The 13032-nt window shown below is 35.8% G+C and overlaps 1 protein-coding gene across 1 annotated transcript in view; it reads right to left on the reverse strand.

The window, feature by feature from the left end:
- CNTN5 (contactin 5) overlaps nt 1–13032 on the reverse strand; it is a 649216-nt gene that overhangs the window by 315370 nt on the left and 320814 nt on the right. Inside the window, exon 11 of the mRNA XM_055548167.1 lies at nt 9059–9209. Coding sequence (XP_055404142.1) covers nt 9059–9209 — 151 coding nt within the window. The remainder of the gene's footprint in view (nt 1–9058; nt 9210–13032) is intronic.

Here is a 13032-nt window from a genome sequence, read left to right on the forward strand (position 1 = left end):
AAAAGACTAGGGCAAACAATTCAAATTGTTTCCAAAACCAAGTAGATACTCTTCTTAAAGATGTAAAAAATTATAGCAGGATGGATAAGAATGTTCTTACCTTTTTATATGTCCAACTCAAATCTATTTGAATTAACTTATTAGAGATATATGTGATTTTAAGAAATTTACTCCTACAAATTTTTTAGTCTATACCTTAACTTTCCTTACTAGTACATAAATTAGAAAATAGTATATAATAATTATATAAAATTTGTAAAGTACGGGAAAGCACAAAATTAAAATTACCTATAATCCACCTCTTAGGGGTATTCTGTGAACAATTTGGGGCATCTTCTATATGTAGGCATAGACACAAAATTGGTATCTACTTATATTGAATCTATTCCTGTCAGCTATGCTTATTACATTTGTTTGTTTTCACATCTTGTTCATATATTTGTGACTATAAATTAGCTTTTACACTTTACAGATCTCTCTCTTTTGGGCTTCCATGTTCAGGGGCCTGGCTTTGTCTACTAGTAACATTCTTAGTTTCATTTGCCTCCCTTCACTATTTCTATCAATGTCTGAGTCCCTTCCTCAAATATTAATCTTGACACTAGTCAGCTGCCCAAGACCAAGTAAAATATATTTAGGCTTCACTAAACCCCTAATATGCAGAGTACATCATGAGAAACACTGAGCTGGAAGAAGCACAAGCTGGAATCAAGATTGCAGGGAGAAATATCAATAACCTCAGATATGCAGATGACACAACCCTTATGGCAGAAAGTGAAGAGGAACTCAAAAGCTTCTTGATGAAAGTGAAAGTGGAGAGTGAAACAGTTGGCTTAAAGCTCAACATTCAGAAAACTAAGATCATGGCATCTTGTCCCATCAGTGCATGGGAAATAGATGGGGAAACAGTGGAAACAGTGGCAGACTTTATTTTTCTGGGCTCCAAAATCACTGCAGATGGTGACTGCAGCCATGAAATTAAAAGATTCTTACTCCTTGGAAGGAAAGTTATGACCAACCTAGATAGCATATTCAAAAGCAGAGATATTACTTTGCCAACAAAGGTATGTCTAGTCAAGGCTATGGTTTTTCCAGTGGTCATGTATGGATGTGAGAGTTGGACTGTGAAGAAAGGTGAGCACTGAAGAATTGATGCTTTTGAACTGTGGTGTTGGAGAAGACTCTTGAGAGTCCCTTGGACTACAAGGAGATACAACCAGTCCATTCTGGAGGAGATCAGCCCTGGGATTTCTTTGGAAGGAATGATGCTGAAGGTGAAACTCCGATACTTTGGCCACCTCATGCGAAGTGTTGACTCATTGGAAAAGACTCTGATGCTGGGAGGGATTGGGGGCAGGAGGAGAAAGGAATGACAGAGGATGTGATGGCTGGATGACATTACTGGCTCAATGGACGTGAGTCTGAGTGAACTCTGGGAGTTGGTGATGGACAGGGATGCCTGGCATGCTGCGATTCATGGGGTCGCAGAGTCGGACACGACTGTGTGACTGAACTGAACTGAACTGAGACCTCTAATACAAGTGATTTGGATAGAGGCAAGATGTTTGTTGATTCCTGCTCTCTCTTCCTTATGATATTTCAATTTTCAGGTAAACTGATTCCTGGAAAAAGCTGACTGCTTTATTGTTTCTAATTTCAAGAATCCATGGATTTCATTATTTTTCCTTTATAACATTATTTACTAAAATTGTTCATTTATGAAAAACTTCAAATCTTTAAATTTATATCCTTTCCCAGCCCCTTGATGGATTCATGATACCCAAACTTATCCTGGATTGGTGTTGATGGGAGGGAGTAGGGAGAGAAACTTCTTGCTACCTTAAAGAGTAGCTTCTGTATAGTAGAAGGATTCAAGTCAGTTTGTAATGAGGCCGAATTTCTGAATTTCATATGTATGGGCATAAATAAGAAGGTAGCAGAAGATTCCTTGTTCCCTTCATATCTTGATTTAGTTGTAGTTTCAAAGGTCTAGGATTGAACAGTCTTTTGATCATTTCTTAATTGAGCCTATTTTTACCTGATTCTTCCTAGAGGCCAAAAATGTGTTCCTCTACATTGCTTAATTTCCAATGGTCCTATAACATTGCTTTTTTTTTTTTCTCCTCTTTTGTGTTTTGCTAAGATTTTAAAGAGAAGGTTAATCAGGCAGACTCTCGTGCAGTTAGTTTTTAAGACCAGGAAGTCAGCATCCTAACCCCACCATAAGGAGTATAAGGACATTTCCTCCTAACCCCCTTCAGTTCAGTGGACCTCTGGAATAGCATCCCCATCCATGAGTGGCAGATAACACATTGTATATTGTAAACAATTCACAAGTATTACATCTTATGAAAGTAGCTATCCACCCTCACTTCCCTAAGATTATTTTATTTCCTTTGAAAGCATAGATTTTAATTTACAAAGGAAGTCAACTAATATATTCTTGATATATGAATGCTCATTTTCTCTCATTTACAATTTCTTAGACTCTGGAAGAAAAAAAAAAAAAAAGAAAACAATATACCCAGGGTCTATATTGTTTTATGTTCTTAATATGTAAAAGACATTGTCACAGAGGAAACAACAAAACAGCTTGTTCATTAGCAGACACAGCATGTAGATGGAAACAGAGGGACAGAAACAAGGCCCTAATTATACCCATGAATTCCTTTTCTTCCTGAGAAAACAAAAGAAGACTTTGTTTTCCCCTCAGTAACAATGTCCTTTAGGGCTTGTGCTAAGAACATATTTTTCCATATGTCTGTGAGTCAGTATGTAAGCCTGATCATTGTTGCCTAATAAACACAACATGAATTCCCACCAGAAGTCAACTAATGGGCACTTCAAGTGCAATTTTCTGTGCGTGTTAAATGAGTGAGTTGGAAACTTCGCTGTTCTGAAGCTCCTTTGGTGAGGAGGGGATTATTACAAAGGATTTTCAGCAAGTCTTTGCTTAGATTATAGTCCCATAAAAGAAAAAAAAAATACACTATAATACTACCCCTCCATAGGATACTTTTTATATTTTGGGATACAGGGTTTCCTTAGCACCCATCTGAATTATAGTCCATTTTCTCCATAACTGGTACCCACCCTCCTTGGTCTAGAAATGAAAATTGGTACTTATTACAATAATTGTGAACAATTTTAAAAACATATATGACATATTTTATGGGTTTCAATAACAGTTTTAATATATGCAGATGGAGAATAAACAAAAAACCTGTGCCTTTGCAAAAGCAATGTATTCTTCATTTCAGCCAAGAATATCTTTGCCCACAAAAAATACAGAAAATGAACATGGAATAATGAAGGCTTAATATTTGTGCACTGCTGGAGTGCCTCTGGGTGATTATATTTTAACAGAAGTTAATGGCCAAGTAATGGAAATAATGAGCTGAAGTGAAAATCTAATATGCGTTTGATGAGCAGAACATTCTGAATGAAAGTACACTAGAGGAGAAAATCCCTATGGACTGTTTCATGTCTTAGTATTCCTGGAACAAATTAGTTTCAGTATGAAAATGGACATGATCGATAAAGGAACTTAAGTGGACATGTGCTGGTGATTTTTTAAAGCAATGGGACAAAACCTGGAGATTCCATAAAAGAAAAAAAATACCCAAATATAGTTTAAAAATCTTCCTCTCTATTTCCATTACTCTCTATGTATATTCATTACATGTATATTAACATGGCCTATGATACTGATCACAGAACAGGTAACTATTGAGCCCACTAGTCCAAAAACTATCCTAATAATATTGAACCAAGAATAGGTAAGGTTGGTGAGAATGGCCACACCATGAAAAAATGCCAAGAAGTGTAGGTTTGGAGTCTGATGGATAAAGAATGCTACCATAGATTAGCAAATTTATCACTAAAGGCTTTTTAAATGCCAGATAATAACTTAATTTAGGTATGTTTCCCCTAATCATTGGAGAAAGGATAGGAAAGTGTTAAAGTTTTTCAGAACTACTGATAAGAAAAATTAAGACCAGTATCCAAAGATTCAAAAGTTCAAATGACACCATCACCACCACCGCCAGTACTGTCCACATCAGCAGCAACAGCTTTATCAACACAGTAACATTTATTGAGCACTTACTGAGTGCCATATACCAGCCAATGTATTTTACACACAAAATTTCATTTATTTCCCAGTACCTAACAGTTACTCTTATTCTTTTAGATCCTAATTTTATCAGTAAGAAAATTAAGTAACCTGTTGAAAAATCATCATCTTCACACTTTACACACTGGGTTCTACTGTTACCCACAATGATAAACTTCTCTGTAAATTATAAATGCTATGGACTTAAAAGCAATCATCATCATTATTAGCAATAATATGATTTATTGTTTGAGCAGCAGTTCATACCAATCATATCCTGGTATAGACAATTCATTCTTATAAAAAAACAAATGACTATAAACAACTCACAAACTCTGACATAATCCATTTTCTTACATATTTTAGTTGTATCACTTAGGGCCAAATGAATGAAATATTTTGTATGTATAATCAGGCAACTTATTTGTTAATCATATTTCTTCTAAAATTCATATTATGTCCTAGTTATTCTTTATTACATTTTAAAATTTGCATGCATGTGTGCATGCTAAAGTATCTTCAGTCCTGTCAGTCTCTCTGTGACTCTATGGACTGTAGCCTACTAGGCTCCTCTGTCCTTGGAGGTTCTCCAGGTAAGAATAATGGAGTGGGTTGAAATGTCCTCCTCCAGGAGATCTTCCCAACCCAGGTATCGAACCCCTGTCTCCTATGACCCCTGCATTACAGGCAGATTATTTACTGCTGAGCCACCCAGGAAGCCCTTTAAACTTTAGGATAATGATTTATGTATTTCTTTAGCAAAACAGATAAATTTAAGAAAGTTTGTGTTCTGAAGACTCCTTCCCAAAACAAAATGAAACTGAATTTAGGAACATTCTGTTAGGTAGTTAGAATAGGAAAAAGGAGTCCAAAATGGCAGTGGCTAAAAGACAAAGGAAAAAGTCCATGAAAGTGGAACAAAAGAAAATCCATGGACTGGAGTGAGAAATTCAGGTGAAATAAACATGCCACCTTCTTGGCTAGCCCAATTTGCATAGGGTAGGCTCAAGGGGAGGAGGAAACATATAAAAGGAGGAAGTCAAGAGGGACTGAGGTCTCTCCTTTGGGGTTGGCCTGCCCTCATGCCTCCAGGGTGTACTACCCTTTATTTTCAGAATAAAACTGAGCTGTAACCAAGCTGTAACACGAGCCCACCATTTCAAATCTTTGCTGCAGCAAGACAGAACTGAGGAAATTACAATGCGCCCCGACATACCCATCAAAATGTGGCAGAAGAGGGTAAGGTAATAAATTGATACTCTATTGATAAAATAAATGACTTATTAATCTCAATTTGTTATAGATTTACAGTTTAGAATTACATTGAAATTAATGCTGATTCAAATTCACCGTTTTGAGTTTCTGACATATTTTCAGCTGATTTGGTGACAATTTTTTTCTGCAATTGAAATCTTTTATTATATTTTTAGATTATTGCTCTGGACACAATTTTATGCTTTGAAAGTGATATGTTTCTCATACCTAATGCTCCTTTTATGATATATTATTATTTTAATACCATTTTCCCAATGTAATACTAGTGTTTATGTCTCCATATAGGAAATTGCCATTTGCTGTTTTAATCCTATTTTGGAAAGACCCCAAATAACTCTGAAGATTGTGAATGAAGGTCAGGCTCTTCATTTAACATTTTTTTTCTAGTTAGAGTTTGGAAGAGTGAAGGACATACTTGATGCAGATTACATGAATGCTGAACATATTTATAACAAAATAAACAATGATTTGAACCTGTGCCCCAATGTGAAATACATATGACCCTAAATTTTCAAAGCATTAACAGTTTTCTAACATCTCCCTGTTAGGGAAATTAAATAGATAGTCTTTTTAGGCTTAAGAGACAATGCAGAGCAGGCCTCTGACCTTGCCTGAACCTGGCCTGACTGTGAGTGCCCAGACTGCTTGGTGTGAGTGCAAGACTTGCAGCACCACAGATAAGACAGGTAAAAATCTTGGAATTGTTGAGCCCCTGGAGGGGGCCTGGCCAAACAAGCCCTGGGTCTTAACAACATTCCAAGTTTTACATGGCAAAACAAACACCATTAACATGAAAGCAGAGCTTCAATTTGTTCACAGGTTGATGAATGACGGATTATAAGCCCTGAACTACAATTTTAAGAGACTCACCCAAAGAGTGGATGCACGGCCTGGGACCTTTGCCCAGTTGGGACTCAGTATGTGTTGTGACATGAGACTTCCCAATGCTATTTAAGTTTGGATGGGAGCAAATCCAATTTGGTGAGGTATGTATTATTGCTCTCCTCTGCTGTTTCTCTTTTCTTTTAATGTTAGTAAAGAAAGTAAGCTAGGTAGTTCTCTAATAAATAGTGGTATTATTCATTTGTATATAACGTGTGACTTATTTTGTTAGCAAATCCATTGAATCTGAGGCAAAACTGAAAACTTTTGGCAAAACACTCCCTTTCTACTTACAAATGGCTGAAGTGCTTTTAACAGATACAAATGATCTAAAATATATGTAAGAAAACAAGTTGTCATATGTAATTAAGATACTCTTCTAAAGCATATAAAATATATACATTTAAACTTTTGTTTTGAGCTCATTTTTTAGAATGTACAATTGTCCACTATCTATGTGTATTCTTATAATGCTTTGTGGAATTCTTTCTACTGTTATTTAAATCTTAGCCTCTTATTTTAATATTTGAACATTTATTTTTTATATTCAACTAGATTGTATTCTTAGTGAAACTTGACACTGCCGAAAATGTTAGTAAGTTATATATCACTAAAAATTATATTTTGCAAGTGTGCCTGCCAATTTTTAAGAATAAAGGTGCACTATTATATTTGATATTTGTTATTAAATTAAACCAATTTACAGATTTAAACATATAGTTCAGGGTAATAAAATGCTAAGTAATTGTGTCCAAATCTTACTTTTACTTAAATAAAAACACCTTTCAATATTATTGCTAAATAGCATTTTGACCAGAGGTATTGAAATATGAAAATGTGAGTGATCTTAGTTTGATGCCATTGTATTTCATTGTTAACCAAGGAGTTAGCAGTAAATAGAAAAGGGAGCAAGAAAAATGGAAAATTCATAACTATGAATTTTGACTTCTGTAAAATAAAAAGTTTATTACACTCATACACTCATATTTTTTGTAATAGAAATTTATAATCCCATTCCTCTTTCAGTACTTTTGCTTTGACAAAAGAAATAGCACTAGGCTTATTAAACTCAATGTGATGTCTACAAATAGTTGATGAGGGACATTCTATGGTGAACTGAAATAAGACAAGGCTCACATGTCATTTTCAAACATAAAACAAAGTAATGCATTTCAAATGGAATGGCTTATACTAATATGGCATATATATATTGATGATATTATGAGAAAATTTAATACATTAAAAAATGATAACTAAGCAATGTATAATATATGTTCTTACTAGAATACTATAAATTCATTTTCTTCTATTATAATGAAAGGTTTGTGTGAGGTTTTTGTTTGTTTTTTTTTTCATATTTCTGAGCAATAATCATTAAAAATTCATTTCAACCATATACAGTTCAACCAAATGCAACACTAAACTTACAGCTTGTAATTCGCTCCCCAATCTCACTTGCACTAAGAAAGAGTGTTTTTGTTTTTGTTTTTAACAAAATATCCATTATGTGCGAGATAAGTCACTTCAATCATATCCAACTCTTTGTGACCCTATGGACCATAGCCCACCAGGCTCCTCTGTCCATGGGATTCTCCAGGCAAGAATATTTGAGAGGGCTTCCATGCTCTATTCCAGGGGATCTTCCTGACCCAGGGATCAAACCCACATCTCTTGCATTGCAGATGGATTCCTTACCACTGGTGCTACCTGGGAAACCCAATGTCCACGATAATCCATATCAATTCTAGGCAGCATAGATCCTTGGGCCTAATCATAATCCAATCATTCATAAATTATTTCATTAGAGACATGCAACTTAAAATAATATTTCTCAGACTTCAATGGGAAAAGCGTATATTCCAAAGATATTTTTCAAATATGTCAAAATATTCCAAAATTTCTTAAGGCATTGTTTAATGGGCTCTAATGCTGACTTAAATTATTTTAGCTATATGTTTACTAAGACTGAAACATAAATCAAAACATAAACTCCTTATTTTTATAAATCCAATAAAAAACATAACCTTAAACAATATGCAACATTATTTTAACATAATAGAGGATAATATTTTATCAAACCACCATTTGCAACACCAGATGATAATGATTGGTAACACATGGGACTTTTGAATTTGTTGTACATGGACTGTTGTGCAACTATGTGGTGCTCTCATCATTTTTCCCCATTTGTAGTCCTATGCTCTGCTTTGGCTTTATGTATCAATGACAGACCTTTATATGGTAGAAAGTTCTCTGTACATTCCTCATTTGCATGTAGCAAAAGAAATAATTCTACAGTATGTTTCATAAACATAATTAAAGCAAAAATGAAAATTTAGATGCAAATTTTGCTTGGCAGTATTCTGTCCAAAAGGGATTACTCAGGATATCAAGAATATGTTTATATTATTTTTAATACTAACATTGAAATGAGAACCCATCATCTAAAAATTATCATAGATAACTTCTGGGTCCTCAAACCTGGAGACCCAAAATGAAAAATTAACTAACTGAATGAAAGTGTTTGCTTTCTTCATAATCTGGTGAAATTCCCAGTTGGTGCTGAAATACCACAAAAACAAAGAAGTATGGCCATTTTGAGATAGAACTTTTTACTTTATAGATCACTTGATCTTTTTTTAATTATTATGAAGACAAAACCATAGCTCAGTCATTTCATGAAATATGTCTCACCATTATGTTAAGACTCATATATTTTGTCTGTATCATCTGCAACTTCAGAAAAGTCTGATATTAAAAGTTTAAATTATGAAATAGACTTCTAACCTTTTATTTTCTCTAACTGCTTTGTCTCCCTTCTTCCAAGAGATAGTTGGTTTTGGAGATCCTTGAGGTTTGCACTCTATGATGACTTCTTGGTCTTTGGGGATAATTATTGTTTTCTTCAGTTGATTCAGTGCAAAAGTGGGAGCTGAAGCTATAAAAAAGAAAAGGTTAATTCTACCAGAAGCAATGACAGTAATTTCTAATGGATGATTCACTGAGTTTGGGCAATTTTATCTTTGGAATGCATTTTTAATAAAATCATAGGATACCTACACATATAAAAGGCACTAATTTGAAATTTAATTTAATTATTACTTAATAGATATCTTATTGGCTGTCCTTTCCTTTAGCAGGTTCTTACAATTGTGGGGCTTACTGAACCCGTGTCTACCGCATTGTAGGCAGACGCTTTACCATCTGAGCCACCAGGGAAGTTCACAGACAAAAGTTGTTTCAAAGAATGAGATGCTTTAATTATAATTAAACTTTAATTGTGAAAGCTTAATGATCCCCTTGGGCAAAAGGTGAAGGGGTTGAACATGGGTCTGTTTGGGCCTTCCTTTGGAAAAATGGAGGCTATCTGTGGAGAAGGCAATCCTGTGTCAGCTGTTTCTAATCTCTGAGTCTTGACGCATATTTTATTTAATAATGTGTATGTGTGTGTGTGTGTGTTCAGATTCTCAGTCATGTCCAATCATTGCCACACATAATTTTCCAGGCAAGAATACTGGAACAGGTTACCATTTTCTACTTCAGGGGTCTTCTGGACCCAGGCATGGAACTGGGATCTCCTGCACCTCCTGCATTGGCAGGCAGCTTCTTTAGCATGGGGCCACCTGAGAAGTGCATTTAAATAGTGTACAAAACTAAATGTAGAGTTTTAAGAAATACATTTTTAAGAAATTGAATAATTTAAATTTCAACTCATTGGTTGCAATTATTCTCCTAGGCCTGAACATTCATTAATATTTATTTTGTATTACTAGATTTTTATTAATAGTTTTCATTTAAACTTCCCAAGACATTCCAGTAGGTAACTGTGGTTAAGAATGATGAACTAAAGTTCAGTTCAGATCAGTCGCTCAGTTGTATCCAACTATTTGTTAGCCCATGGACTGCAACACGCAAGGCTTGCTGCACCACCAAATCCTGGAGCCTGCTCAAACTCATGTCAAGCCTGTCAGAGATGCCATTCAACCATCTCATCCTCTGTCATCCCCTTCTCCTCCTGCCTTCAATCTTTCCCAGAATCAAGGTCTTTTCAATGAGTCAGTTCTTCCCATCAGATGGCCAAAGTATTGGAGTTTCATCTTCAGCATCAGTCCTTCCAATGAATATTCAGGACTGATTTCCTTTAGGATGGACTGGTTGGATCTCCTTGTAGTCCAAGAGACTGTCAAGAGTCTTCTCCAACATCACAGTTCAAAAGCATCAATTCTTTGATGCTCAGCTGTCTTTGTGTTCCAACTCTCACACCCATACATGACTACTGGAAAAAACCATAGCTTTGACTAGACGGAACTTTGTTGGCAAAAGAATCTCCCTGCTTTTTAATATGCTGTCTAGGTTGGTCTAGACAGCTTTTGGTCTAGCTTTTCTTCCAAGGGGCAAATGTCTTTTAATTTCATGGCTGCACTCAAAAAGTCTTACTGTTTCCACTGTTTCCCCATCTATTTCCCATGAAGTGATGGGACCAGATGTCACGATTTTAGTTTTCTGAGTGTTGACTTCTAAGCCAACTTTTTCACTCTCCTCTTTCACTTTCATCAAGAGGCTCTTTAGTTCTTCTTCATTTTCTGCCATAAGGGCGGTGTCATCTGCATATCTGAAGTTATTGATATTTCTCCCAGCAAACTTGATTCCAGCTTGTGCTTCATCCAGCCCAGCACTTTGCATGATGTACTCTGCCTATAAGTTAATTAAGCAGGGCAACAATATACAGCCTTGACGTACTCCTTTCCCGATTCGGAACCAGTCTGCTCTTCCATGTCCAGTTGTAACTGTTGCTTCTTGATCTGAATACAGATTTCCCAGGAGTCAGGTCAGGGGGTGCAGTTATTCCCATCTCTTTAAGAATTTTCCATAGTTTGTTGTGATCCAAAAGTCAAAGGCTTTGCCATAGTCAATAAAGAAGAAGTAGGTGTTTTTCTGGAACTCTGGTGTTTTTCCATGATCCAGCAGACGTTGGCAGTTTGATCTCTGGTTACCCTGCCTTTCTAAGCCCAGCTTGAACATCTGGAAGTTCACGTATTGCTGAAGCCTGGCTTGGAGAATTTTGAGTATTACTTTACTAGTGTGTGAGATGAGTCCGATTGTGTGGTAGCTTGAGCATTCTTTGGCATTGCCTTTCTTTGGGATTGGGATGAAAACTGACCTTTTCCAGTCCTGTGGCCACTGCTGAGTTTTCCAAATTTGGTGACATATTGAGTGCAGCACTTTCACAGCATCATCTTTTAGGATTTGAAATAGCTCACCTGTAATTCCATCATGTCCACTAGCTTTGTTCATAGTGATGCCTCCTAAGGCCCACTTGACTTTCCATTTCAGGATGTCTGGCTCTAGGTGAGTGATCACACCATCGTGATTATATGGTTTCTGAAGATCTTTTTGTACAGTTTTTCTGTCCTTAATTGTGCCCATCTTTGCATGAAATATTCCCTTGGTATCTCTACTTTTCTTGAGATCTCTAGTCTTTTCCCATTCTACTGTTTCCCTCTTTTTTCTTTGCATTTATCACTGAGGAAGGCTTTCTTATCTTTCCTTGCTATTTCGGAACTTTACATTCAAATGGGTGTATCTTTCCTTTTCTCCTTTACCTTTAGCTTCTCTTCTTTTCTCAGCTATTTGTAAGGCTTCCTCAGTCAACCATTTTTACATTTTGCATTTATTTTTCTTGGGGATGGTCTTGATCCCTGTCTCCTGTACAATGTGATGAATTCCCTCCATGGTTCTTTAAGCACTCTATCAGATCCAATCCCTTGAATCTATTTGTCACTTCCACTGTATAATCATAAGGGATTTGATTTAGGTCATACCTGAATGGTCTAGTGGTTTTCCCTACTTTCTTTAAGTCTGAATTTGGCAATAGGGAGTTCATAATCTCACCCACAGTCAGCTTTCAGCCTCGTTTTTTGCTGACTGTATAGAGCTTATACATCCTTGGCTGCAAAGAATATAATCAACCTGATTTTGGTATTGACCTTCTGGTGATGACCATGTGTGGAGTCTTCTCTTGTGTTATTAGAAGAGAGTATTTGCTATGGCCAGTGCATTCTCTTGGCAAAACGCTGTTAGCCTTTGCCCTGCTTCATCTGTACTTCAAGGTCAAATTGGCCGGTTACTCCAGGTATTTGTTGACTTTCTACTTTTGCATTCCAGTCCCCTATAATGAAACGGACATCTTTTGGGGATGTTTGATCTAGAAGGTCTTGTATTTCTTCATTGAACCGTTCAGCTTCTTCAGCATTAGTGGTTGGGGCATAGACTTGGATTACTGTGATGTTGAATGGTTTGCCTTGGAAACGAAAAGAGATGATCCTGTCGTTTTTCAGATTACATCCAAATACTGCATGTACTTCAGACTCTTTTGTTGACTATGATGGCTACTCTGTGTCTTCTAAGGGATTCTTACCCAAAGTATTAGATATAATGGTCATCTGAGTTAAATTCACTCATTCCAGTCCATTTTAGTTCACTGATTCCTAAAATGCTGAACTAAAGATTATGTGAAAAAACAAACAAACAAATGAAAAAGAGACACTTTTATATCTAAAAGAGAAACTGGAAAATATCTGTACAAGTTTACTGTATCTTAGACATTTATTTATGCCAATCTGACAACTTATGAATATTTCATTTGTGTTTTATGTTAATTACATAGAAGTATAACATAGTTATACTAGCACATAACACATAACATTAAAAGATATCTAATGTTTTAGCATAGCACGTAACATTAAAAGATATCTATGCAT

The sequence above is a fragment of the Bubalus kerabau genome, chromosome 15 (assembly GCF_029407905.1).
Source record: "Bubalus kerabau isolate K-KA32 ecotype Philippines breed swamp buffalo chromosome 15, PCC_UOA_SB_1v2, whole genome shotgun sequence".
NCBI lineage: Eukaryota > Metazoa > Chordata > Mammalia > Artiodactyla > Bovidae > Bubalus > Bubalus kerabau.